The sequence below is a fragment of the Osmia lignaria genome, chromosome 9, assembly GCF_051020975.1.
Source record: "Osmia lignaria lignaria isolate PbOS001 chromosome 9, iyOsmLign1, whole genome shotgun sequence".
Classification (NCBI taxonomy): Eukaryota; Metazoa; Arthropoda; class Insecta; order Hymenoptera; family Megachilidae; genus Osmia; species Osmia lignaria.
This window is the reverse complement of record NC_135040.1, coordinates 3593875-3621474: the sequence shown is the minus strand read 5'-3', so window position 1 is coordinate 3621474 and position 27600 is coordinate 3593875. Positions and strand designations below refer to the sequence as shown.

General features: G+C 39.4%; 4 protein-coding genes across 10 annotated transcripts in view; 1 reads left to right on the top strand and 3 right to left on the bottom strand.

The window, feature by feature from the left end:
* The window catches only part of Oatp74D (Organic anion transporting polypeptide 74D), a 76797-nt gene extending 57368 nt beyond the window's left edge, over positions 1 to 19429 (bottom strand). For both annotated transcript variants that reach the window (XM_076690137.1, XM_034330075.2), the window contains exons 1-2: positions 19291 to 19429; positions 17702 to 17738 (exon numbers count right to left, since the gene is read on the bottom strand). The gene's annotated coding sequence lies outside the window, so the exon portion shown is untranslated. The remainder of the gene's footprint in view (positions 1 to 17701; positions 17739 to 19290) is intronic.
* Positions 18506 to 27600, top strand: part of LOC117606988 (uncharacterized) — a 75821-nt gene continuing 66726 nt past the window's right edge. The window contains exon 1 of one of the 2 annotated variants that reach the window (XM_076690139.1): positions 18506 to 18870. The gene's annotated coding sequence lies outside the window, so the exon portion shown is untranslated. Of the gene's footprint in view, positions 18871 to 20315; positions 20455 to 27600 lie in introns of those variants that run through there. The other variant, XM_034330106.2, reaches the window with a different exon arrangement.
* Positions 20601 to 21382, bottom strand: Sf3b6 (splicing factor 3B subunit 6). The gene is made up of 3 exons (XM_034330627.2): positions 21220 to 21382; positions 21011 to 21129; positions 20601 to 20891 (listed from the first exon to the last, which is right to left on the bottom strand). Exons 1-3 carry the CDS (start codon positions 21250 to 21252, stop codon positions 20666 to 20668), a joined length of 378 nt encoding a protein of 125 aa, XP_034186518.1. The 5' UTR covers positions 21253 to 21382; the 3' UTR covers positions 20601 to 20665.
* On the bottom strand, positions 21514 to 27508 carry LOC117607032 (elongation factor 1-delta). 5 transcript variants are annotated; one of them, XM_076690144.1, is made up of 9 exons: positions 27351 to 27508; positions 25249 to 25383; positions 24032 to 24490; positions 23290 to 23388; positions 23038 to 23110; positions 22764 to 22961; positions 22387 to 22452; positions 22191 to 22316; positions 21514 to 22114 (listed from the first exon to the last, which is right to left on the bottom strand). In XM_076690144.1, exons 2-9 carry the CDS (start codon positions 25339 to 25341, stop codon positions 21960 to 21962), a joined length of 1269 nt encoding a protein of 422 aa, XP_076546259.1. In that variant the 5' UTR covers positions 25342 to 25383; positions 27351 to 27508; the 3' UTR covers positions 21514 to 21959. The 5 variants fall into 5 exon arrangements, with proteins under 5 accessions (XP_076546259.1, XP_076546260.1, XP_076546261.1 ...); XM_076690145.1 differs by lacking the exon at positions 27351 to 27508 and adding an exon at positions 27144 to 27285; XM_076690146.1 differs by lacking the exon at positions 23290 to 23388.

Here is a 27600-nt window from a genome sequence, read left to right as displayed (position 1 = left end):
AGCATTTGAAAAATTATAGAATTTAATAGAAAAGAAAGCAAAGAATTCTGATGAATTTTCAAAGAAAGTTCTGACAAGGGGTTGAAGCTACGGATGGGTACGATCGATCGAAAGCACCCTTAAGGGACTATCGGGTGAAATCGATGTTAAAATAGCAAATTGCACGTCTATTAGAGTACACATAGCATTTCCTGTATTGTATAGAGAAAAGCGAGGCTGTGCCCATGGATAGACCGATGGTCGACCTTGTCTCGTGACGTCACATACCGTCTAGACGAGATCCACCGCTTTCAATGTCCCCCATTCTCCCCCATTCTTGGATTAAATTCGAGAACTAAAAAACTCAAAACGAGCCACGACCGAGCAACCCGATCTCCACCCGTTCACTGGATTCACCGCATTAATTTCGACCAGCTCGCTCTCTCTACAACAAACTATATATCTCCGTGTTGCTCTTGCGCTATTCTATACTCCCCTAGTCTACGTTCTCTCCCTCGTGTGCGAGCTCTACGAGTACGCACACCTCCTTTCCACCTTATCCTTCCTAGCTCTTTGCCCCATTGTTATGTTTAAGCTCAATTTAGTAACCTGACCGAGTACTATTTTTACTTAGCTCAAAGAAATTTATTTTTCTTCAATTCTTTTTTCTTTTTTTTTTTTTCTAATTGCAAGAAGGGTGTGCCGAAGGATCTAGGAGGGTTTCGTTTCGACTTAGGTAATAGAGTAGAAAGTTTCGAAGCTTAGAAGGGGTTGCAGGGTATGTAACAGGAGCAGGTGTGTAGCAAGGTGAGAAAAGGGTAGTACTCGAAGACCCTCGTGAAACGGGTAGGAAGTTTGAAGATCCTGTTGCCAACGGTTGCAGCAGGACAACCGGGATCCCTCCTTCGCCGCGTAGAAACGTGTGCTTTCGTCGGAGGTTAAAGTGCCGATCGATGTACGCACTCCTCGACCACACCCGTCGATGTTCCTCCTTTGGCTCGCTTGCCGAACTTCGGGGAATCGATACTTGTATCGCGTCATTGAATATCGAATAGGTCCGCGGACGTAGCCGGTGAATATTACGAAAGAGTCCGGCCGAAAGCTGGCCAACCACGATTAACAATCGACTTAACTTCCTCCCCGCGAGACTTCGTCGACGAGACTGCTAATGAATTTGATTTTTTCATTATTGCATCCGTCGATAATTTCTGGCTGAATTTCGATGTTTGCAATTTTAAATAATTCTATTTATTTTCAAGTTAATATGAAATTTGGAAAATAGACGAAATTACAGGTGTACTTTACATAGGAATTCTTTGAATTTTTCTATTATCAACCGTGATAAAAATCCTACGTTTTAGCAGCGACGAAGAAAAATGAATCTGAAACATGTTTGTCACGCTCGCGAGCATTAAAGCAGTGATTGCCTGATAATTCTACAGTCTCGTTAATAAATTAACGTTAGGTTAAACGGGCATCGCGTTACGTACCCGTTGCTGCCTAGGCGTGGTACATACTTGTTCTGAATACAACATTTTTCGATATTAATACTCACTTTCCTAGTACCAATCAATAGGCTTACGCAATACATGATATGATTGCGGGATTGACTATTAACATAAAAGTGCATTGAACTGAGAAGAATAAGAAAAAGAAAAGAAAATAAATTCTATTCTCGTTTTACAACAACGGTTATTAAATCTCTTTGACAATTTGATGTTTTTTCAATTAAAATTTTCTCTTTCACGATCGAAGGGTTCGATTGCAATTAGCGATGATTTAATTTGAACCCCGATAAAAACTACGTCATATTTATCGATCCTCGAAAACATAAGGGTTAAAAAAAGCAACTACGTCGAAACGCAGCGATCTCTTTTATATAAGTTGAATCGAATGCTCCAATTTAAGAGGATGTAGACCTAAAATACGTATACATACGTCACGCTATTGGGCACAATTAGGTGCCGGGCATGCACGTACGAAATAGCTGTTTGCACGACTTATGTGTCTCGTCAATTGGTTTTAAATCTCACGACGGGGTTTGCCCTTCGAGCCGTTCCAGCAGGGGTCACGGTTAAGGTCAAGCCTGCAGTGTCAGATCATTTTGGACGGCCGTGTAGGTCACTACATTTTAAACGAGCCAATCACGTGCCTGACCGCCTTCAATTTTATGCACCGACCCATCATCGATGACATCCTTGAAACGTTGTTAATCTTTGCTCGCCCGAAGGCGTGATCGCCTTCTCGCTACCTCTTTCCATTCTTTCATGTGAAAAAAACATTTTGATGAATTTTTTTTCTCTTCGTTGCAGAAATGAATTATATAAGAGGGGGAGAGAGAGCAAAAAAGGGTCGCGGTCGTCTGATCATCAGTGCTATAACGTTTAATTTAGTGAGGTAATTAAGGAACAAAAAAACTAATAAAAACTTCAAGCTTAATATTATTATAATATTTATGCTATCTAAAATTTTCGTCGCTCACCGATGATCTCTATCCACTGTGTCTGGATCTACTGCGAACGCGTTCGATGTAGATAATGCAATGAATTTCTAACTGTTCTACGATAGAAATTTATGAAAAATAATTGTAGATGAAACGGATAATAATTTGTCCTGGATAAAGGAACGTGGCGTGATTGCAAAGCAATTGGAACGGAGTTAGAAGCGCTCGGTTTATTCTTCGATCTGCTCCAGCAGAGGTCGCGGTTAAGGTCTTGCCGGCAGTGTCAGATTATTTTGGACGGGCATGTAGGTCAGCACAAACAGGCAGAGCAAACGATACGCTCGCGAGAGCACGTCTGGCCCGGCTCTCGCGCATTAGCGGGTCAGATTGAAACACAATCGATTTAACGAAGCGAATCATCCGCCACGAGGACGAGGGCCAAGGGCGAATCTTTTTAAATTGTCTGATTCACCTGTTTTCCTTTGACCTCTACGCTTTCGACCAGAGACGACTGACTGCGAAGCAGATACGAGTACTGACCCGGGAATGGGAAAGAAAGTTGTGAGACGAACGAAAGCCAATCGTCGACGATTGATATAAACGATTCAATGGTTTAGCCTCGGTTCCACCGTGCAGCCTGCAACAGTCTCTCATCGTCCACGACTCCTTGTTTATCGTTCGAAGAAACGAACAACGAACCTCATCGACCACCTGTGACAACAGGCCTTTTGTTGTTTAATTATTTCCGAAATATTAACAAATAAAAGAACTTCCCAATTAACGATAGTGGAACGAGTCATGTACCTGACATCAAATCCGAGGGTCGCGAGTTCGATTCCAGAAAAAATAATATTATTTTTTTTATTTCAAATATCGTCAAATTTATCATCTAACTGAAGAATATTAATAATAAAATGGATATTAAATAAGATTTTCTATGGGGAAAGAAATATTATCAAATAAAAGAACTTTCCAATTAATAATACCTGTCTTCAAATCCGAGGATCGCGGGTTCGATTCCAGAAAAATGAATAGTATTTTTTTTATTTCAAATATCATCAAATTTATCATCTAACTGAAGAATATTAATAATAAAATGAATATTAAATAAAATTTTCTATGGGAAAAGCTACGGTGATCGGCAGTGAACGAAGGATTGATAGAAATTCATTTTTCGCCCCGTACACAATCGCGAAGATAAATATTACAATGAACATTGATTTAACAATACCAACATGGTTCTACAGCGATTTCCAAGTATCTTCTTTACGATTCGCTCAAAAATAGCCGTCTCCGCCGGGGTATCGCAAAAATATATACGAGCTTCCTATGCACACGTGCAATATTATCGCCGCTGTTACGTTGTTATGCTAAACGATTTATACGTCAGTGATTTATACGCCGCGATATATAACGCACCGATGCGCCATTACTTGTCAGATTAACGGGATACTTGGCGCGGCGGATTTACCCGCAACCTGCGCGCGTTACTTTTTCTCCCCGAACGGAAACCTACCGCCAACCGTGTGGCAAAATGCGCGTAGGAGGTTAGAAATTTGTCGGACGGCAGGAGCAACAAGTCCGTTAAGGTTGAATTTTGGATATACCCTTGAGAAAAAAGAAAAAAAAAGAAATAGTTGACCGTTTGATGGCAGTCGAGCCGGCAATTTTCAGCGGCTAAATTGTTAAGCTATTAAAGATCAGCGGAAGGGAGACAGGAGGATACACGAAAAGCTAATTCTTGACCCAGTCCGAAAGCCATACGGGCGAGCAAGATTCGTTCCCAGAAACGAGTCGCAAATCAACGCGGGCATAGGAAAATAGAGGATCACGAACGGAGACAGCGACGATCCCCCTTTTCGTCCGTGTTCAAAGCGTACAAATGGCGCCGATACAAAGTGAAACCGGGCAACACGAACACCGTGATCCCAAGAAGCTCCACCTCGCGAGAATCTATGAGGCTGGAATACGCGAAGTAACCAACTATTAGTAACCCAGACTTTAGTATTCCCCTGGTGTCGTCTCGTACGAGAGACTTCCTCATTCCAACAGTTGAGCTATTGTGAATCCCTCCCTCGCGTTCGCCGCAACACTTCGCTCTTCATTCTCTTCCTTTTCTATCTTACCGCCTTATTCTTCTTCTTCTTCTTTAGCCGCTGTCCGGGCTTCTACTTCATCTCATAGTCCAATCGCGTTACCCGACCCGACTCGACTCGCGATTACGTATACTCGAACCGTTCATGTCCCCAGCAATTTTCTACCTACACCCTTCACCCCCTTTTTCCCGTTTTAACGATCCCTCAACCATCCTAGCGTGACTACACCAACCCCCTGCCCACTTCTATCTCGATCGATGCAACTTTGTTGACGATGTTGCTATTCGAGTTTGCTACTCGCGTGTCGATGGTAACTGCTGATTCCTTTCGACAATTAAGCTTCAGAATTTTCTACGAAATTCGTAGGAGAATCGAAGGAAGATAACGCCAGTAATTGGTACATTATCTTAATTAAATAACGCAACTGGAATCGTCAAAGAGACCAGCGTGTTTAATTTTTCTAAAAAAAATGAAGCTTTCAGATATTAATAGAAAGGGGTACGGTATGTTTCGTGCTACGATAAAAGGATTAAACCATTACACGAAGCAGGAGGGAAAAAAGAGGAAAAGGGGGTGAAAAGGTTCGCTCGAAAATTCGTCCCTCGATTATAATTCCGCGTATCCGGCTCTAAGGGGAAAAGAGGATGGTTGGCTTGGATGTAATAGCCCCGCATCGGGGTCCCAAGAATTATCGGCCCTCTGTCCTTCGATCTAAAGCTTCGTTTTGCATTGCTGCGAACGGCTGCGACAGGTTTTCCCCACCATCGTTGATTTTGTCTAGGAAAGACGAAAAGACCCGACCCCGCTCTCTCCTCGATCGTTTTCAATTCCTAGATTCATTTTCCTGGAACCTATCCCACTTCCGTTGGACTTTTAACGAAGAACCAATCGTGTTTTGAAGATTAACGGGACTCGAACAGGCAGGCTTCGTTAATTGGTATTTGCTTAACCGACAATCTTTCAACCTGGCTAAGATGGAGTTCGTTAGATGCTAGATGATGTAAGAAGGATGATCGACGAGTTGAAATCGATAAAATTTTATTAATTATAATCCTTTCTGGAATAAGTACTTGAATTACCTGATTGCAAGGTCTAATTTGAAAAATTAATCACAGACAACTTCAGTGTCACTTTTTTAATTTTATTTTTTCCAAAGAATAAGGAATGAAACGAGCAAGGTGAAAATGACACGATCGCGAAGCAAACATAAGCGAAGATAAAATGTTACATTGTTAAAACGTTTCTCAACTGATATCATGGGAATCGAGGGCATTACGATGCTAATTTTATGGATAATAAATGGTAGCTTTAACCGGCAGGCTATCGAAACGAATACCAATTTGAAGAAATATTAATCACACGGTTCGTGCAACGATTTGCGGAATAATTACCAATTAAACGTCACCGCGTTATTCCACCGTTCGAAATAAACACATCAGAGGTATTGTGTACCGGTTGCTTTCTTTATCGACAGAATTTCGTCCCGATAAATATAATATTGTCGTAATTGAACGATCGATATCCTGGAATAGGCTGTTCGCTCGGTCGCGGTGTGTGACGTGACGGGAGAAAGGAAGCGTGATCGGAGTAGAAATTACTTTAGACGGAAAGCAGCAGACGAAGAGAGTGCTTTGAAAAGTTTTGCGAGTAACACCGACGGGGAAAGTGGATGAAAGTATTACGTGTTCAAAAACCCCTCCGTCCGGGCGAATAAAATGGCGAAAGATTTACGCGTACGACGCGTTTCTACCGGCACCGGGCTCGCGTCATAAACAACGCCTACACTCAAATTTCGTTTCAACTATGCTAGTTCCGTGTATCGCATTGTGTTACCTGTCAACTTTCATTAACCAACATTTCACTTTACGTTCTAATAAGAAAATTTCCAATTTTTCCTCCCCTTTCATTAATAGTCTAAGAATGTATTCGATATTAATACATTCATTGATTTATGCAATTTTCTATTTCACCAGTGAAAAATAGAATCGATAAGACAGCAATCTACGTCGATCGTGTGACCGTGAATTCGCGAATGGAAGCAGGTTATCGACAATAGAGTTTTTCCCAAGCGGCGGACCAGGAGGAAAGCCTCGCCGCGCCGCACCGCCTTCCTATCTATCTCTCTCGTATTTCTCGACGTGCATCGCGTGTGGGAAGATGACAATGCACCAGTGGCCTCGCGCCCGATACGCCTTACGTGGTTACGCTCTCGCAGCCCTGGGGAATTCTCTTTGCACGAGCGTGTAACTCGCGCGAGCACACGTTCCTCCTCTCCTAACGATTCGCTACCGGCACATTGATATTCCAACACCGCGATCGCGTACGCCCCTGGCAAGCGCCCAGTTATACCCATCCACTTCCTTTTCAAGATCCCGAACAACTAGACGATCGATCGATCGATCAAGAAACATTCATTGTTAATCGATTTATCGTTTCGTCAAAGAGATAGGTTTGACAAAGGAATTTTCGTTCGATTCTTAACGGTGATACCTTTAACACCTTGTTCGGAGAACAGAAACCTGTCGAACACGTGGATTGATTCAATTGATTAAGGACCAGCTAATGAAAGGCTAGACTTTGCCTTGTTCGTTTAACCAGTTGGACTTTTTCTCTTCCCACGGATCTTAGAAATCGGACTGATCTTTGAATTTAGAAATATAAAAGAGAATAATGATTCTTAATTATTGGGTAACCGTAGAAAGATCCCGGAACGTATGGTTTTGTTTAAAATCGTAGAAATAAGATGTGGATGGAAAGTTTCTTCTTAAAATGCAGAAAAAGTCTATGGATCGATCGTGGATCGTTGCGATCGCTTCTCCGAACGGAGGTGGTCGATTAAAACCGGAGAAAGCAAGAAAGAATAGGCGCACGATGTTTGGCCGACACGCGCATTTGCGTTCGTCGTATTGTTATTCCCGCAACGGCTGCTACGCCCCTGGCAGATGCCCAGTTTTTCTATTAGAGCCAACGTCAAACCTTAGGAATGTCTTCTGCCAGGGTAGGCCTCTGCCTGTCGGCTGAAACGTAGCCACCGGCTACATTTCCATTCATACATCTCATAATCTCCCAACGAGCCACCCATTGTGCCCGGTAACGCGACTGCTGGACCACTCGAAATTCAACTCTCCCCGTCTCCCTTCCTCGCCGAGACCCGAGAAAAATCGTCACGCGTGAGCGTTGACCCCCGTGTGCCGTTACCGAGCTTCCAAAATAAGTTTCGAAAAGAAAGGAATCTATTAGCGCCTTGACATTTCGTCCAGCGTCGCATCGGTAATTAGAGAAACAACCTTTGCACCTTGGTTCGATCAACGAGAAATACAGTCCCTGGCCATCGAATAAGGACCACTAGAAATTTTCAACATTTTTCACGTTTTCCGTAAAATTAAAAGGTCTGTTCAAATTGTAATGATATAATTTATTAGCTACTAACATAACAAACGGCTATAGATTAGCTAATAACATAAAATTGAGAACTCAGGTTCGGTATGTAATCTAAATTGACTACAAGAAACCGATTAGAGTTGGTTTCAGAGTTGGATGTCTTACCGTTATAGAGATATCGTGGTAAGGTTAGGTTAGGGTATGCGCATGCGCAGTACTGAGTGGCGCATGCGCAATATCGAATAGCGCATACGTAAACCCAAAATTGTGCAATTACCACGATATCTCAAAAACGGTAAGACATCCAGCTCTGAAACAAATTTTAATCGGTTTCTGGTTATACACCAAATCTGAGTTCTCAATTTTGATGGGGCCATTCGGAAACTTATCCATAGGCTACTACTGTACATAACATTATTAACACACGTTAATATCTTATATTTCCACGCTTTTTTTGATGACAGCTTTATCATATGCTTTTTATATCTTCGTTATTTTCCCAAATATCTGTAATTTTTCTTTTCAACTCAGATAATGTGGTGCTTGGAGAGTTGTAAACTGGTCTTTTGAGTTGGCCCCAGACAAACACATAATTTTATTTTCATCACAACAGTAACAAATCTATTGCTATGTATACCTGGTTATCAATGTATTTAGTAATAATTTGAATGACCTAAGACAATTTTCCATATATGACATACTATTATAGCCATGAAAGTGAAATTCTCATACGTGGTCCTAATTCGATGGCCAGGGACTGTATATCGTTTATAATTTAAGTCGGGGATCTCGGCAGGGAATAGCGAGACAATAGCGTTAGATGAAGAGGGTTGCGTCAATGGCCGGTATCCAGAACACGAAAATCGTCGTGGGATATAACTGGGTCACAGCTAGTTTCATTCTCGTTTCAACTACGACGACGATGCAAGACATTCTAAGTGGAAAATGAGCGAATGCTAGCTCGCGTTCATAAGGTTAAACGAGTATGCTGCAAGCAGTTCACCGCGTCGAACGTTCTTAATCGTCCAGAGAAGTAAAAGAATGCGGCTGAAAGAAGTGAAAACGCTATCGCGAAATAATTGTGGAGACAGTAGAATTAGAGCTATGCAAGTACTCGTAATTTACAAGTCGATCTCAACTCGCTTCGATTGTTCGAGCCGTGTCGAGCGCTTGAATTTGCCGAAATACTCGAAATCGACGGACTGTTTGAAACAAAAGCGAGCTATTCGAAAAAATCGAACTACTTGAAGATGAATTTTCAGCTCGAATATTCGAGTAATTCGATTTTTTCGAGTAGCTCGCTTTTGTCTCAAACAGTTCGTCGATTTCGAGTAATTCGGCAAATTCAAGCACTCGGCTCGGCTCGACCGACCGATCATTGTTTAACTCGAAATTCGAGTACTCGCCTCCCTTATCGAAACTAATATGGAAATCATGAGAAAAAGAAACACCTGGATCGACATTTTGTCAACTCAGCCCATGAGAATTCCGCTATTCGCGCACGTGTTACGTAAAGGCCATTCATTCTACGAGAAATAGCCGCGAATGAATATTTATAATCGCTAGTATCCACGTTATTATCAAAGGAACCATTCATTCCCTTCGACAACTCTATAATTCATAAGTGACACGACAATAAACCACAATGTTTCTGCAATGTGCAGTATCTCATACGAAGGAGAGCCTCGTTAAAGAGTCACACTTAGTCATGCTCATTCATTAATCGATGCTTATTTATCGCTCACCTATCAACGCTACTGCGTCAATTATTTCGCGAACAGATGAATACATGTAAAAGAAAACGATTATTTTTCCTTGCTTTTAACCCTTCTCGTCCTCCATCACAGCTGTGACGACAGATGAAATGATTCTTTTCAACATCTCGTTAGAGATTTGAAATAAACAAAGTTGTACTACAACTTCCGTCAATAACCTTTGAAGCAACGCAATTTCGCAAACTCGATCGCAATCCTGACTTTCCACTCGACCCACTCGTTCTACGCGCAAGGGATGGGTACTGAAAGACCCACTGTTCGGCCCTGACCGCTCCATTACTCGATAGAAATGTCTCCGTTCTCCGACAATGACCTTTCCTCGCTTTCTGTCGTTCTTTTTAACCGGTAGCGAAAACCATCAAACGGAGGTAATTTTATTTTTTTAATTTATCTCCAAGCAACGCGTTAGCCTAATTCCTCGAGATGTAAGCAAACGTTTGAAACGTTAGAGAGGATAAATCCTCGTGCCGGGACACTTGAATTACGATCCTTGTACCAAATTCCAACGCAGCTAACTCAAACGAGTGACTCGTTGTTCCAATAACTCACCGGGTACTGAAGGCAACGCGATACCAACGCGCACAGGTTCGAGAATCGATCGAAATATTACGCGATAGCGGTTAAAAGATGAATGGGGAGGAAATTAATGAACGCTGATGAAAGAATCAACAATTGGCGCGGTTTTTTCCTTCGATAAACAGCATCGAATGAAAGGTCGTCCTTATCGTAGGTCAAAAGAAACACGAATCGTCGCGACTCGAGAGGAATTAAATTTTATTTCGGATATTATATTACCTACATGTTTACTATCGTTTCATTTTACTCAATGTCTCAAGGTTGATGATATAAGAAAATAACGATCGTGGAGTTTAACCCTTTCAATGCTATGGACGCGTATATGCGTTCAGCGAAAGCTATCTGTGTGGACTAAGGACGCATATATGCATTCAGTGAAAGCTACAGTGGGTGATTGAATTATTAGAGCCACTTGCATAAATTGATGATTTTACATAAATATCATTAATTCTTAAATGAAAACCGAGTTAAATATTGTTTTTATTATTTTTTTATGATTTATTGATGCTTGTAAAATTATGATGCATAGTTGAAAAAAGTGAAAGTTCTTGAATGGCCTAGAAATTCTTCAGAAAATATTTATTATTAGTAATAAATATCAATTGATTGAACGTTTAATAGAAGTATGAGCCAGAGATAAAGCAATCAAAATGAATTGCTTAATTATTATTCCTTTGTATATTATTAGTGGAGGATTATTAATTAAAAGTTACACGATGTAAAAACCTTAAAATTGTGGCTCTATTTCTACACAAACACGAAAAACCCATTTTTCATACCGTGGCTCTAATAATTTGACCACCTACTGTATGTTCGAAAATAACTTTCTTCTATTATTTAATTTGGCGTACAGGAATTACAATTCTAACTTAGTTGCAATCAACATAGTTCACATTAGCAAAAAAAGTATTCCAACCCCAATGATCGCTACCGCTAGGTGCCGCCCACGCGGATTGCTTCCGCCGGGAGTATTCAGTGCTCAAAGGGTTAAATTAACACAAGTCGATCTTCGAAGTTCCCTGACGAGTTAACTCGTCATGGAGGAAGATTTTCCAAATGACGAGTTAACTTGTTCCTCGGATGATACGACATATTTGTTCCTTTTTCTAGTCGATTAACGGAGAGAGAAGTTAAGCAGCAAGCTAACGCAAGAGAGACTGATCAATAGTCGACATTCGCGATTTGCATATGTGTATATGCAAATTCCTAGTAATACTGTCAATAGCACGTAATGTACGCGTTTGCGGCGCGGTGCGGTACGACCGGGTCGCCTTATAAATCTCAATGCTAGCCGATATTCTTGCACGGCATGATTCGCATAAGCTCGCATGCAAATTCGTCGTGGCGATTATTTTCGGCCCGCTTAGTACGTGGACACGCGAGTCGCCACCAAAGCCTCTCTAGCTGATACGTGGCTACGAGCGAGCAAAGAGGAACACGAGCAGCGCGAAAGTCGGGAAGATTAACGAGTCGCATACGGCGACCGGTGTCTCTCCGTTGGTATCGAATGAACGAAATGAAAATTACCGATCCTGCCGATTGTCACCGGCTCCGTGTTTTTCAACGCGACGCTCAACGTTTACCCCGGTGATTTACAAGAAAATGAAAAAGAATCGGATGCTCGGAAACGATGCCGAAGTTAAATTGAAAAATCCCTCGTTCCTCGACTTCCTGGTCGAGAAGATGAAGAGCGATGCCGAGGAGGAAACTAGAGTAGATCAACCGGACGAAATTACATAAATTCCGGGCAGTCGCGAGAGTCTCGGACGAGGGGGGGTACACCCTACGGAACTCGACCAATTTCACGCGGGTTATCTCGTTTCGCAAAACCCGGCGACGAGGAGGAGCGATGTCGCGGTCGACGAAGATGGAGTGGCGCCAAATGTCGTGGATGCAATTCCCCGGAGTGGGCCGGCTGAATGACAAGTAAATCAAGCGTATAATTGGAATTCAATTCGCACAGTGGCACAGATACACGGCATTAGAATTCCGCATGCGGCTCCCACCGTTGTAACGATAGCTGCTTGACCGCGCACGCACGCGTGCACGCACTCTACCCGACCCAACGTGTCAATTGCAACCGAGCTGCACCAGCGCGATTCGTCTTCGCCAGCCCTTTTCCCCTTAACACCCGTCGCGGCCCGACGGGCTTTTCTAAACGAGAAAACGCTGCGAACCGTGCCGACGAAGTAGGCGTTACCGACGAGATCGTGAATTATACCGAGTATATACGACACACGCTTTCAGATATCGCGCTGAAGTCGAGAACGTAGCGATACGTTCGATTGAACCAGCGATGAAAATGGTTGGAACAACGTACACGATCCTGTTCGATTCAATCTATTCCCTCGCATCATCGTCGCTGATTGTTCGGTTGAATTGAATAGGAGATGGTACGCTAGAATACACGCCATTTCATACGGTCAGATACGTGTACTCTCTGGATACCATCTCGGCTGATACTAAATTTGTTTCCATTCTTGGTATCCTATTTTATATCAAATAAATTGGAAACACAATCTCGTCAGCAGGTAAAATAGGCCGAGTTGATCGCGAGCCCTTAATTCTGTTCGTTGCTATCTGCGGCCGCCCTAATCAACGATCGCGTTGTCAAGAATGAATTTGGCATTTTGGCTCCCGCGATAGCCTATTATTTACTTTTCTCGACTTTTCTCGAAGTTGAAACAATATATTATTTTATAATTGAAAATTTCAAAAACAAGAAAAGCTATACAGAGTGAAAAAGGAGTTTCATTGAAAAAGGAAAATCTGGTGAAAAGGGTGCGAAGGCAGAGAGTAAAAGGTAGAGCAACGCGACAGCAAGATGTCATTGGTGGGAAGGGGTGGCGGTTGCCGGCTGAAGGGGGTGTTACGGAGGGGGCTAAAACCTAGAAGGTTAACAAAATCAATACCAGTGGGTGGCAGAGCTGGTGGTCGGCCTGCTGGGGGGCTAGGTCGGCCACTGACCTTTATCCAGGCCAACTGCATCATCCCCGTTTCTACGCGCGCACGCACACACGAGGAGGTCGCCGTCTATTTTCACGACGAGCCATTTTCGTCGGATGAAAACAATCCAACCGTACGTATACCAGCGTCGTCTACTATTCCTGAATGTCCGAGGAGAGACCCGAACGGCATTCGATCTTTCACGCTCGATGAAATCGCGATCATCGATCCGCCCGATAAACGCTTCCTCTGCCCTTTGCTTCGACCCTTCCCCCCCTCCAAACCATCGTTTCGCGAACTCTACTCTCCCAGAATCGAACTTTCAACGTAGAAGAATCAGGAATGTAGATTTTTGAAACGAAAAGTCTCCAGGTGGGAGAAGAATAATTAATCGCCGCACAACAGAACTAGAATGGTCAGTGTTCTGCTTTCGAGGGCAATTAAGGACAGGGGAAAAAAAGGGGCGGGTAAGCTTATTTCGCTGAAATTCATTGCGACTTCTCACGATCTGCTCGTATGAAATGCTGCTGTTTGACACGAATATCAGTAATATAGATTAGCAGCGAACCCTTCGAAAACCTTCTAAGGTTGAACAGCTGGTACATTTTTCCTGCGTTATCAATCGGCACGATCTTTCGCTCACGAATTTCGACGATTAGCCCACTTGCTCGAGAAGAAAATGGCCGGCGAAATAACGCGTATCTGAGTGGTCGATCGGTGAGTAAAAGGAACACGAAGGGCTGCTTTGGATTTTACGAGATCCTCTTAATAGCTGCGAAGGGGATGTTTCTCGTCACGCGAAGGAAAAACATTAACTTCGAATTTCGTTCGAACCTAACCCTTCCAGTTTTGAAACTACACCTGGCCTCGTATATATTCGTGTTTAAGCCGAATCATTAGATCTGTCGGTTCCGTGGAACGAATTTGGCGCGAGCCTCGAGCGAGTTCCGCTGAACGTCACCTTTAACCGTTTAGGAATGCCAGACGGAACTGAACTTCCGTGAACCGAATTGGAGGCAGTGGCAAAAGATCCTCCATCTATATATACATCCCTTCGAATCCCTAATCCTAGCTGGGAAACTTGATATTCGGGATTATCCGCGAAACGCTGTTCATCGAAACAGCTTGGTAGTTCAATTTAATTAAGGGGAAATTAAAGTGGACAGTCGTTAGTCACCTTGCAGACAACTACCCCCCATAGAATTAAAGCAAATCGCCACTATTGCACCTTAATAAATGAAAAAATAGGGGAACGAATTGATTATCCGCAATTTAACACTCTGACTGCCACGCTAAAATCATTGAAAATTTGTATTATCTTTAAAATATTTCATTTCTAATACAAGTATTTCCAATTAAGTAAGTCAAAGAATTCCTAATAATATAACTAATGGATTCGTATTGAAATATATGAAAGTGTTAATTAAAAGGAAATTAAAGTGGACAGTCGTTAGTCACCTTGCAGACAACAACCCCCGAAGAATTAAAGCAAATCGCCATTATTTCACCTTAATAAAAAAAAATTAAAAAATAGGGGATCGAATTAATAGGAGTTAGAGACAATAGCTTTCGGATCAAAGACCTCTCAGCGAGTAAACTTTGTGGCAAACAGTTACGAAGTAGGATTTACAGACCCCTTAAGTGGTGAAGCGTGACTCGTAAAGCATCCGAGCGTTTATATATTAGTACGTGTACGTAGGCAGTGCGAGAACGAAGAAGCGAATACGTTTAAGATTTTACGAGGGGCACCGTAGAAACGTAACCGTACGAAAGTCCGGCTACCTAAGGGCGACCGAACGATAATAAGGGAAGGATGAAAATAAAAATCGAGTGAAATTAGCATGATGCGATGTTGGTAACTAACGAAGCCGCAATTTAGGCCAACGAACGACAAAGACGACGACGACGAGGATGGCGGTCGTCCTTGCCGAGCAATGTTGTCCTGTCCAGCGAACGCCGCCGTCCATGTGACCCGCTTTTTTCTACGATGTGGGACGAACTACTAACGCATGCTCTCTCTTTCATTTAGAAATCCACGCATGCGAGGACAGAAGCCTCGTTTCATCGACGGATTTCGCGGTACCTCGAGCTCTACCGCGGATCCATAAGGATCATCGCGAATCAAAGTATGCACCAGGGCAGGGCTGACAATGATGCAATCGAACATGACCGAGGGTTAAACTTGGATTCCAAGGACGTAAAATGATTGCCCTTTAATAGTTGACGCGTAGAATCCAAAAATATAAGTTGTAGCTTTAGAAAATCAGCGGTTCAAAAGTTACGGGTATGTAAAGTTTCGCTTTTTTAGGGATTTTACATGTTAGTTTGACGCCATTTTGCTTCCATCTATCATTTGATTGGCCCGCATAGATGAGCATTCAGGGTGTACCAAAGCTGAGAACCTACATATCAGTATCACCAACCTCATATTTTAAAGAGAGCCCTTTCAAAGAAATTATTTCAACAATATTAAGATTTAAATATATAGCCTAACCTAACCTAATACGTGTGGAACAAATGGCCGCTGAATGCTCATCTATGCGGGCCAATCAAATGCTAGATGGAAGCAACATGGCGTCAAAGTAAGGTGTAAAATACCCCAAAAACGTGAAACTTTACATACCCATAACTTTTGAACCGCTAATTTCCTAAAGCTACGACTTATATTTTTGGATTCTACGGGTCGAAAACTATTAACTTATAAATAAAGAATGTAATCATTTTACGTCCTTGGAGTAATATGAATTTACTAAAATCTACAAATATCCTTCTAAGATCTGTACGAATTCGAGCGAGCTTCGAGCGAGCTTCGATCTCGTTCCGTGACGATGCATTTTTCACAGACGCCTTTTAGTTAGAAGCGACCTCGCAGTGTCTAACGCGAAATGGACTAGAAAAAAAAGATAGAAGTATACTGTAGTTAAGAAGAAAGGTTCAGTGAACGGGACATCGTTCTACAATAACGATAAGAGCGTTGCATATGCCAGCCAGAGGTTCGCTAATAGAATAGGGTGACGGAGGGTCTTGTTCCACGCCGATGGAACAAATGAAAAGAAATGACGAGGAAGATGAAGACAAATGGTTCGCGGTACTAGAGCCGAACTCCTAAAAGTAACAGAGGCAAATCAACGGAACGAATCGAACGTCTGAGAACGCCACCAGTTCAGTTCATGCATGTAACATGTAACATTCATAAACGCGCGAGCCGACGACCTCGTTCCGCTTCGTGTGCCGCGTTTCAAATCTGCGTTCACTGCTAAGGGAGATCTCGTTTCCTTTTTTACTTTTTTCCCCGCCCTTTTATCGATCGACGATTAATATTAATACCGAGCCGAGAAACGGCTATTTATACGGGGTAATATTGCGGGATCGTTTTCAGTCCCGGGTGTCAAAGTTCAGAGACAGTTCTGACGAGATACGAAGCGGAGAGTCGCGTTCACACGGAAGATCGGTTGATATCCTCGAGCGGTCGACCTACGCGGAGAATTGTCGATTAACCAATTCCAGCGGATGCAAATGACGTGGCGCGATCGTACGATCGCCATTTCCGACGTATTATGTAGATATTCGCGGGTCGAACGGAAATTTTGGCGTAGAAAGCGTCCCGGCGTCCGCTCGAACCCGCCTCGCCCTCTGCTCTTTTGCGTTTCAAATCGCGCTCGTGATTCATTCCACGCGACCGGACGCCTACCAGAACGAACATTCGTGGAATCCTTGAATTTTTACAACGCGTAACGATCAATACGGACTTCCGTGAACCGATAGATCAATCGAAACGTGGACGGAATGATCGAACCACCGGAAAGCTTATTTCATTCGAACCCCTTCCTAGTTGACTTTTCAATCGAAAGAACAAAATTATAAACTCGTTAAATACTTCATGGTTCAGAGAAAATATAGGTGTACACTCTCGTTGGCCAATTATGGGACAAACTGAATATCATTGAAAGAGAAACGCGCCGACACGTTTAACGCCCGTTCATCAGTTAATTACGCGAAGAAATAATCAAGTTACTTTCCGCATGCAACCAGGCGAGCCACCAATTAGGCATAACTGCACGCAATGCAAACACGAGACTGACGCGTGTATGCGTGCGCTGGACACACTTGTTTTCCACGTACCGTTCTTTTGCTCGCCGCGGTTTCCACGCCACGTGTTAAGGCTATTTGCGCGCTCGAAACGGGACAATTTTAAACGTAATTTACTGAGGAACATTGTAGCCGACCGTTCGTCCAGGATCAAAGACATTTAAATCAATTTTAGAAATGGAAATTAGAGCGTATAATTAGTACCAAGTACTTCGCTTTTGAGAAAGTCGTCTCAAATGTACCGGGTATTTCATTTACCCATTTGCTTAACTTAAAACTTATACTAGGAACGCATCGCGCATTAAGATACAGCCAATAAGATTATGGAATAATACTCGAAACGGATAGCGAGATACCGCAGCATAACCTCATCGAACAATCTAATGTTACAAAGTAGCATGGAAACTGAGACTCACCGCATAGCTCGTCTCCAACGAGGAAGGGGCACACCACCTGTAATTAAAACAGGCATCATTAGTAATTCGAAATAATTATCGAAGGGGTTCGTCCTCTGATCAACGTTTCAAGTTTAGTATAATCGAGTAATTAAGATAGAAAGTTTTAAGTAGCATACCAAAGACTTTAATTGAAAAACGAACGAGAGTATAATACTGTGTTTGAATACCGACGCCATTTTGATTTTTATACTGTTACGTCACTACATGTGATTCGTGAACATTTCATTCGCGATATTTAATTATATGTCGTGCGAGCATTAAACTAAACATCTAATTACTAATCGGTGATCAAACTTTTCAATTTCAGTCATTATTTCAATCATTTTTCTAAACTTTACTGTATTTCTTTCTTATGGAGTGCTCGTGGGTTCCCGCTATACCTTCAGCGCGGCGTAATACGTAATTATCTTATGCTACACTTAAAATTATATTGTATGATGATGATATCGTTTCTACATACCTGAATACGTATAAAGACATGTATTATTAGAGATTTGAAAGAATTATACACCACAATTTATAGAAAACTACACGCCACTTTTCACTTTTAAACATTCGAACGGAAGATGTTTGACCACTAACAACCTCTGGTGTGTAGTTTGGGTTGTGCAATCTACATCTAAGATCTACGAAAGACGCGACATCTATCATCTATGAAAACGCGTACAAAGCCTTAAGCTTCTTAAATCATGCGTTTTTAGCTACGCCACTTTTAGTAACTCCATGCTCGAAGATTTAAAAAAAAAAAATGGAAGACATATTGAAAACGCGGTTCTAACAAAAACTTAACTAAAATCGAAAGAGTACCGATTCCGATTCGAATTGCAAGAGTAGTCTCAAAATACACGCGTGTGAAAAGATTTATTTACTTGCGCGGTCTGTAAATTACGCGTGTAGAAGCAAGTACGTAAAAGCAACTTTAAGTTCTGCCTTCGACAAAGTTCTCCGGTATTAACGTGTAAAGAGAAGCAGCTCAAAAGCCGGTAGCGCGACGACGTATTTATCCAGACAGCAGACAAACATACTTGCCTGAGTACCTGACACCTGCTCACTTTCGTGCACTTTTAAAAAGGACTACAAGTGAATCGTCTCCAAGTGAAACTGTACACGTATAGTCTGACAGAACGGTGAGTTTTTAACATAGCTCCAATGTCACCTCTGTTCTTATTTCGTATCCGATTCTGATTATAAATGTCGTACATAGCGTAGGAAGCAAATTTATCATAGGGTAAGATAAGTAAGCCATAGTAAATATCTTAAAATGTCAGTTTTGCGGGAGCCTGGTAGCGATTCGATTCGACAATTAAAATTTCATTATCGCTATGATGTATATTATGATATATTTGAGAAGAGCAGAACGCGGACATTGACTCACGTGACCAGAACGAATTCGCTCGTACGAATTGCGTGAACGCGGCCACGCATAAATAACGTGGCTGTGTGTACGCAAAGTGTACGCCGGCGACAGTGACGACAGTGTGGACACGGTTGATCGCGTGAATAAATACACACGTGCATATGCACGTATATACAGTAAATACTCTCACCTCGATACAAATCGGCAAGCAGGCAGCAGGCCGTCACAACACGACGGTCGTTGCATCCCCTCCCGCCACGCCTCGATCCTCCTGTTCCCGTTCATTCATTCCTCTTCCACGCGACGCCGTTGTTTCTTTTTCTCGGATAACGTTCGTGTCAGCAACATTAACAGACGGCACACCATAGTTACCCGGTGTATACGGTGACGTACTTTACGTAGTAAACACGATCCTCGAACCAGCCGGAGGCAAGGAATCGAATCGCTATCCGAGCAAACGCGATAATACCTCAGACACGCACCATGACGCGATATACCCGACCGATCAGTCCGACGCCATTCGTACTCCGAAACTGTTTACATCGCGTTAGACATCACGGATGTATAACGAAAATAAGTCGCGGAAACGTGCTACATACGCACACCGACTACGAAGTATTATATTCGATCGTTCAAACACCGCCTCTTATTTACACCGACGATTATACGGCAAAACAAAATCAGTCTCCCCCGTGCTCCGAAAGATCGCGCTACTATTCAAGTCTGTTCGCTCGAGGCGGCGTGACGTGAACGCGGCCTAGCGTAAATACAGCTGTTAATAGGAGAACAGCAACGACGAGGAACGACCAACGGCTCCCAAATATTAATTGAATAACGTCGCGAGGAAAATTGTCGTAGACTACGCGTAGTATACCAGACACGTTCTCAAGGACGGTCGCGAACGTCTCGCCGGCGACATCGCCGCTACCACAACAATCGAACGACATTTGACCAGTACCCGTGGTAACTTCGAATACTCCGACCGGACGAAGTATGACGAGTTTAGATCGACGAATAAATAGGGAGCACCCATAAAAATGTCGCGCTGTAAAACGGCGCGCCGCGACAACACGACTAAACGGACTAAGCGGGTTTTCGCTTTCGACTGAAATCGAATGTACTGCCGGCGAGCCGCTGCTACCGACCTTTGTGTAAGTGTGTTTACATGAGCGCGCGCGTGCGTGTTGTCTGTATCGTCGTTACTCGTGTTCCTATCCAGCATTAAATATCGAGTATCCCGGCGAGTAAACATAGCCCTGTCGAGTTCGTATTACAAAACGCCGGTGTCGACAAGATGAGTTGAGCGATTAAATTACAAGTGACACGCGCGTACTGCACTTCACGACGACGACAAGTAAGTACATCTTTTTTTATTTACCTTGAGGTCACACCGCGCGGCGGTCATCTCGATCCGACCGATACGTGTAAGTTATTCTTTTACGTGAGATTAGTATAGTATACAAGTAAATTGCTTGGGCTATAAGAAATAGACAGACGGTAATTATTATAAATAAACAACAGGAGATTATATTTGGTATCTTAATTAAGTTATAATAGTTACATAATTATTTCTTTTCTTCGTTAAGATTATATTTTGTCTTTAATTTATCTATCTCTTCCATCTTTTTATCTACATCAACCCGTTTAAAGGCCTTATTGCTTTGATAATATAACACTACCAGGTATCTGTTACAAACATTGAATCCACTCAAGTGGTCGCATGCATTTTTGGCATCGAATATGTCTTCGTAAACAACAAAAGCTGTCCCTCTAGTCTCAGCTGTATTACCCCTAGAAGGAAAAAGATTGAAAGATACTAAATGTTATTAGACAACAATAAAAAGCTTTAAGCATATATCTTAGCATTGTAAAGTTAATATTTGCACATATTATTGTAATTGATCGCTTACACTCGAATTTGTCTGATAGCTCCATATTTGCCAAAAATATCATACATTTCTTCAGCTGTGATTTTGTAAGGCAAATTCCTTATGTATAATACTCTATTCACTTCCGGAGGCAATCTTACCTGAAGAAAATAGTTTAGAAAATAATAATTATAGGTTAGGTTACCAAACACTTAGTAATACGTGCTTTACATGCTAATTTATATGCTTACATTGGCCCTCCGTTGAAGCATTGCCATAGTCATTTTGGAAAAATAGGTATTTTGTCACTTTACACGGGAAAAGAAACTACAAAATAAATTTGTTTACTCGAATACAACGCGTCTTCTTTACGTCAAAACATAACTCGAAGTGGTCATTAAGTTCTATTAGCTTTTGCTACAAGAGGGCACCACAGGGACAAAATACTCTTCCAATAATTTATATTACAGAATAAAAACATAGCAAACACAAAAAGGGAAATTAATAAACCAAGAAATACGTTCATAATTTTTATTCATAATAACAATGTTCCAAAACAAACACTTAAAAATGGTACTAGTAATTGGCATTATTTTACTTGCAATATCATCTATTTCATGACTTTCTTTTCAAATAAATGAAGTGGTATTACATTGACATTATAATTTCATACGTTTGATTACATTTACAACATTCATAGTACGATAGTGTTTTCTTTGTATAAATAGTATATCGATGTTTCGACAATAATTGAAAAATTTACTTGAGTATTAGAAACGGTTTAATAAATTGACACCATCGAGTATTGAAATTGGAGTACGATAGCTAGAGATTCTGATTCTTGGACAATCACATTTAATATATAATACGTATGTAATGTATTCGCTGAAATAGATATTGCTAGTGGAATGAATAGATGGCACAACAGATCAATGCCTGATTGCAATTAGAACGGTAAAATATTTTCTATGAAGTATAATTCGTTAATGTTTTATACTTTATTAAAAGCTGCAATATCTACGCTTTGTACAAAATCCTCGATTTCCTGAATTTTTTCTGTCAGCCAATCTACAGAAACTTTGTCGTCTTCTACGACACAAGAAATTTGAAGTTTGTGAATTCCAAAAGCTAGTGGAACAAGTTTTGCTGTGAACAAAAAGAAATATTCGTATTTAGAATTTAAAACGTAGCTATCATAAAGCAACTTATGCCTTTAACTTACCTGCGCCCCATAATAAACCATCACACTCAATTTTTCGCACTTTAGTTTCCATAGCTTTCATATCTGTTTCGTCGTCCCACGGTTTCACGTCTAATATTATGTTCGACTTAGCGATCAAAGCTGGTTCTATAAAATACCATTATATATGAACATAAAGAAAATTATATTTCAAGTAGAAATTCAGTAGATAACTTACTTTTGGACTTTTTCGCGGCATACGCAGCCAATCTTTCTTCCCTAATTTTTGCAGCTTCTGCATCCTCTCCCTAATAAGCCAAGTATTTGAAGAGTTTACAGCATAGGCCATAAGTAAAAATATAGAAATTTTAATAATTGTGTAATGTTTTGTGTTGAACCGACGTGGTATACAAGAAAACAGGGTTAAATGTATCAGTATTCTGGGAATATCTGGTGTACTATTATTTTGTAAATGTCGTATCATTTTATCACTTTTTTATCCTACTTGAAAAAAATGTGTGAAGTGTACTAAATGTATCGTGCACAAATGATTTTAAATATTATGTAAATAGAAGGGGGATTGATCGCTTTATATCTTCCACTATTACTGCTCACTTGCCTCTGAATCTGAACCAAAGAGATCGACATCCTCGTCATCGTCGGCTTTTTCCTGCGTTTGCTTTGTAGCTGGTTCAGGTTTAGCAGGGCAAACAGCTAGTGTTGGAGGAGCGGTATATAGGAGTGAAACCTTGTCTTCAAGAGCTTTCACACGTTCATCCAATTTGTCAATAATATTTTTCAATGATTGAACGACTATCGATGAAATTGTACAATATGGTGAATTTTACGATACTAACTAATGATTTTCCATGAAAAGCATGATACTCACGGCTAACATCAACTGTGTCTTTCTTGTTATCATTTGGAGCAGTTAGACCAGCCACAGCTGCAATATCGTCCATCTATAAAATAAGCATAATAATATATAGTAGAAACAATGGTCCATAGAAATTTCAATCAAAGAGTTAATTAAATAATTAAATATTACATCTACCAATTTACATTCCGATTTGGATATCATATTAGTAAGCAGGTTTGTAAATTTGTTATTATAAGGGTGTGCAAAGAGTGCAGTACTCACACACTGTAAGGATTGTTTAATATGTTGACGAGCCTTGGCCACTTCATTGGCTAAACTTCCACCAGCAGATAGCATTGAACTAGTGGTTTGCTGATTTCCCTGCATTCACCAATATTAAACATCAACTCAAACTAAACTCATTGTTATCAATTCAGTATCATACCTCCACTAGGGTTTAAAGAATAATGTTAATAGGACTGTACATATATTATACTTTGATCATTCTTATGAAATATGTTTAAGTTGTTTATTATAGACATTAAACAATTCATAATATTTAGGTGGATTATTTAAAGAAAACCAAGTGGAAGTAGATATTTTGCATGTGAATGAATAAGCATATCAATTTGTTAATACAAGACAAAAAATTAAAACAAAAAAATATTCATCACTGTTATACATAAATGTTTGGTTAATAAGCTTAGAGTTATAACAAAACACACAAATATTGCAATTCCTTTTGACAATACAAAAAGCATGCAAAATGTTAAAAAGAAGGCAGAGCAGTTCATACGCTAGTGTTCGTACGCTAACAGTATTAATTGGATATTTATGAAGTGATTATTGATTGGTGATAATATGATAATAAATAAGAACAAAATATTTTTAATAAATATTTTAGATGTAAGCATTTTTCTGCAATGATCTATGCAATAAAATTTATATAATAATGAAATAAATAAAATACTATAAATATTTAATTGATGCACACAAAATATTAAGTATGCATTACAGTATGTACCTGAGTAGGTAACTGCTGCTTATTCCTTGTTAATGATGCAACATTTTCTTTGCTTTCCTTAGCATCTTTCTTTGCCTTTCCCCTATTTCTATGTCTTGTATCAGCTTTATTCTTTTCTTCTTTTACTTCTTTTGTATTATATTTCTTAGATACATCATTTGTAGGGCTAGTTTCTTCCCCCTTTGTATCATTCTTAAATTTTACAGACTTCTGCTTTTCTTCTACATTTTCTTTTTTCTGCATATTGTATTCATCCTCATCTTTATTCGTGTTTGACATCTTTTTCTTGGAATTTGTTATGTCATTTGAGATGTTATCAGAAATTATCAGTTGATTATCTTTAGATTTCTTAGATTTTGTCTTAGATAAAGAATTACTATTCAGAATATCTTGACAATTGTTTGTTAGAGAAACCTCAGATTTAAGAGAGCAGCTTTCCATAATTTTATGGGACACCACCTTGAAACATGTGTCAAGCTATGCAAGTAGGAACTAATGTCTTGTAAATATTGCATATAAAATGGAAACTAAACAAAGCTTGTTTCTGTTATAGATTTAATACATTTTATATTGTTACTACTCAAATATAACTGCATAGAAATCAAATATCTTTAGTAAAAGTTTCATGCATTATTTAACTTATGAATGACATAAACATGTAATATAATACATTGTGTGTAATCAAACAATATACGCAACTTAATAGCAAATTATATTGCAACTCTGATATTATATGTTTTATATTTATTATAAATACTTTGTATTAGGAAAAGAAAAATAAAACATCACATAATTGTTTTTAAATATGCAACTATAAATGGGAATTAAGTTCTTAGAAGAAAAGTAAAATTCCCAACACCTTGTGAAATTATAAGCAGGTGAAATGTTCCCTATCACCAGATATTCCCTGAAGTGTGTGTTAGAAATGTTAGTTTTTAGTTAGTACAACAAAAAGAACATAAGGCATAACAAAAGAGCACACATTAGTTATAGATGTTGGGGCTAACAATAATAGGTTTAAAATTTTCTGTTTATAAACATACTTTCAGACATTGCCAATAAAAATCTGATTTAACATTACCATAATCAAAATGAATAAAAACCAAATGTTTTTCGTATTAATTTTACTGTATGTTTAAAAACATTCACCCTATTCCTGTTGGCAATCATCTTTATTCAGTAATATTAATATAAAATACTGCAACTGAAGTACTTACCTTAGCCATTCTTTCAAAATATAGCCGTTCTGCCTTGTCATAGGATGGCTTATCAAACCATACCTTTTCTTGGGCTAATGCTGATTTTTCCATGTTTTAGATGATTTATTCAATAATAAAGATGCAAGTAAATTTCTGTAACATGAAAATTTACCAATCTCAGAAGTTTTTGAAATTCTTTATAAATTTTTAGTTTAATTACATCAAAGTATGAAAGATTGAAATACATGTATAAATTAGATGTACTTGTATATGAAAAATAAATATATTAAAAAATGTTTAGTTAACTGTATTTATTGAAAATACAACTTTGTGTATAAAATACATATAAAACATATACAATATTGTATAAATCTATCAGATTTTTAAAATCATATAACAACATATTGCAAAAATTAGTATCTAGTGCCCATTAACAAACAAATATTAATTAGTATCTAGTGTCCATTAGCAAACAAATATTAATTAGTATCACAAACTATCATCGTCGCTACTAAAATATTCAGATTTAAATGGAACTTTATTTGATACTTCTTTATTTGGAAGCTTTAATTTATATGTCTGTTTCAATATTATCTGTTTATCTGATTTGTTTGCGATTTCATCTAACAAATGATATACCTCTTGTTCTTCTTCTGTTTTAACAACACAAGGATATATCTCTAATGCCTTAAAATACTGAATAAATGCTTTGAGTTCATTGAAAGAAGAGTGAGTAGCATAACATACATTGAAAGTTCTTTCTCTCACTGTATCCCACTCTCCTATTACACTTGTATCTTTTTTTCTCCATTTCATTACAGATGGAATAATAATCATAATATTTTCTTTTTTTACATTGCTTCTACAATGTAAACCTGATGAAGATATTTTTTGCTTACAAGCATGTATTGGTGTACTATTTGGATCATTTGTAACACAACATGATAGTTGTTCAATGCGACAATAAGTTTCATATACATAATTTTTTACATGAATTTTCATATTTAACACTTTAGATAATTCTATAAAAAGAAATTCAGAACCGTATGTGGCTGAACATTCCAGAATAACAACATTTCTTGGGTCCTTATTTAACCAGTCTTTAATAACTGTACATATTTTCAGTACAGTCTCTTGTCTAGTTGGAAAAAAGGCAAAATCATTGCTTAGAAATGTTGTATCTAAATAGATTTTGGTAAATATTCTAGGAAACAATTTAGAATCTTTACAATAATGTAAACTTTTCAACTTTGAGAAATCCTTTGGATTAATACGAAAATCACCAGTATATAATACTGAAACATTATTTCTTTCGAAAAGAAACATTACTGATCCAGGACAATGTCCTGCAGATATAGAAGTTACAGAAATAAGGATTTCATCTTCATTCTGTACTTTATATTCTATAACAATAGATGTGTCAATAGTTACTTCTTTTACACAATTATCTTTAAATTTAAATTTATTTTTTAACAGTGCTTTTGTGATATGACTACAATATAGATATTTATTATTTTCATCTAAATATTCGAAAAAATGGTCAGCTAAACCATGCATATGATCATAATGACAATGACTAAGAAAAAATACAGAAGATGTTAAATTCTCTCCATCAAAACGATCCACTGAGATGCCTGGTATCTCCTTAATAAGCCCAAGAAAAGTTGACATTCTGGCTTTAGTTCCTGGAATTTATAAATTAACCATCAACTACACCAATATTTGTTCAAGATTTTTAAGCATAGCTTAAGAGAAGCTGATAGGTTTTTAGATCATTTAAACTTTAAATATTGTCATGAGTAGAAAGCAGATGTTTGTAATATATATAAAATCGTGTACGATAGGTTATAACTATAAATTAAATATATATCACATCAATCAAAGAACGAAATTAAAAGGGACCATTTACGAACCAATGAGCCAATAGTTTATGCAACCGCGTTCGAACAAACAGTAAATTTTTCACTGGAATATTATTAACACGAATCCGCCATGTGCCGTATTGATCGATTAATTTGACGATTATATAGCAAAGTACAACTAATTCAACTGTCGTTGATGTTGCAAACTGATAAACTGTGCGTGTAAATTGTATGCCGCTTAAATATTATTAAATCTACCTTGACTCGTTACAGGTTGTCAGCTTGCTGCAACAATTGTCCGTTTGCCAAAATTTCTGTATGCCGGATATAACGTGCCAATTAAAAAGAAATAGAAACACTGGTTATACGGTCAATGTTGAAAGATGTCACTAGGGTGCCCTATTTACCATAAACGAGGTACAACATAGAGTAACCCTTTATCGGAATTTGTTTCATGATCTGAAACACCGACATCTGAAATATTTTTTGTCATATGGGAAGAGGCGCC

Bases quoted from the DNA above. Each gene is read 5' to 3' on its own strand.
- Sf3b6 (XM_034330627.2), bottom strand. From the start codon at position 21,252: ATGACTATGGCAATGCTTCAACGGAGGGCCAAT. The intron at 21,130-21,219 runs GTAAGCATATAA...TATTTTCTTCAG, and splicing joins TGCTTCAACGGAGGGCCAAT to GTAAGATTGCCTCCGGAAGT. The intron at 20,892-21,010 runs GTAAGCGATCAA...TTTTCCTTCTAG, and splicing joins GCTATCAGACAAATTCGAGT to GGGTAATACAGCTGAGACTA.
- LOC117607032 (XM_076690144.1), bottom strand. From the start codon at position 25,341: ATGGAAAAATCAGCATTAGCCCAAGAAAAGGTATGGTTTGATAAGCCA. The intron at 23,111-23,289 runs GTGAGTACTGCA...CTTATTTTATAG, and splicing joins TTAAACAATCCTTACAGTGT to ATGGACGATATTGCAGCTGT. The intron at 22,962-23,037 runs GTGAGTATCATG...TTTCATCGATAG, and splicing joins AGACACAGTTGATGTTAGCC to TCGTTCAATCATTGAAAAAT.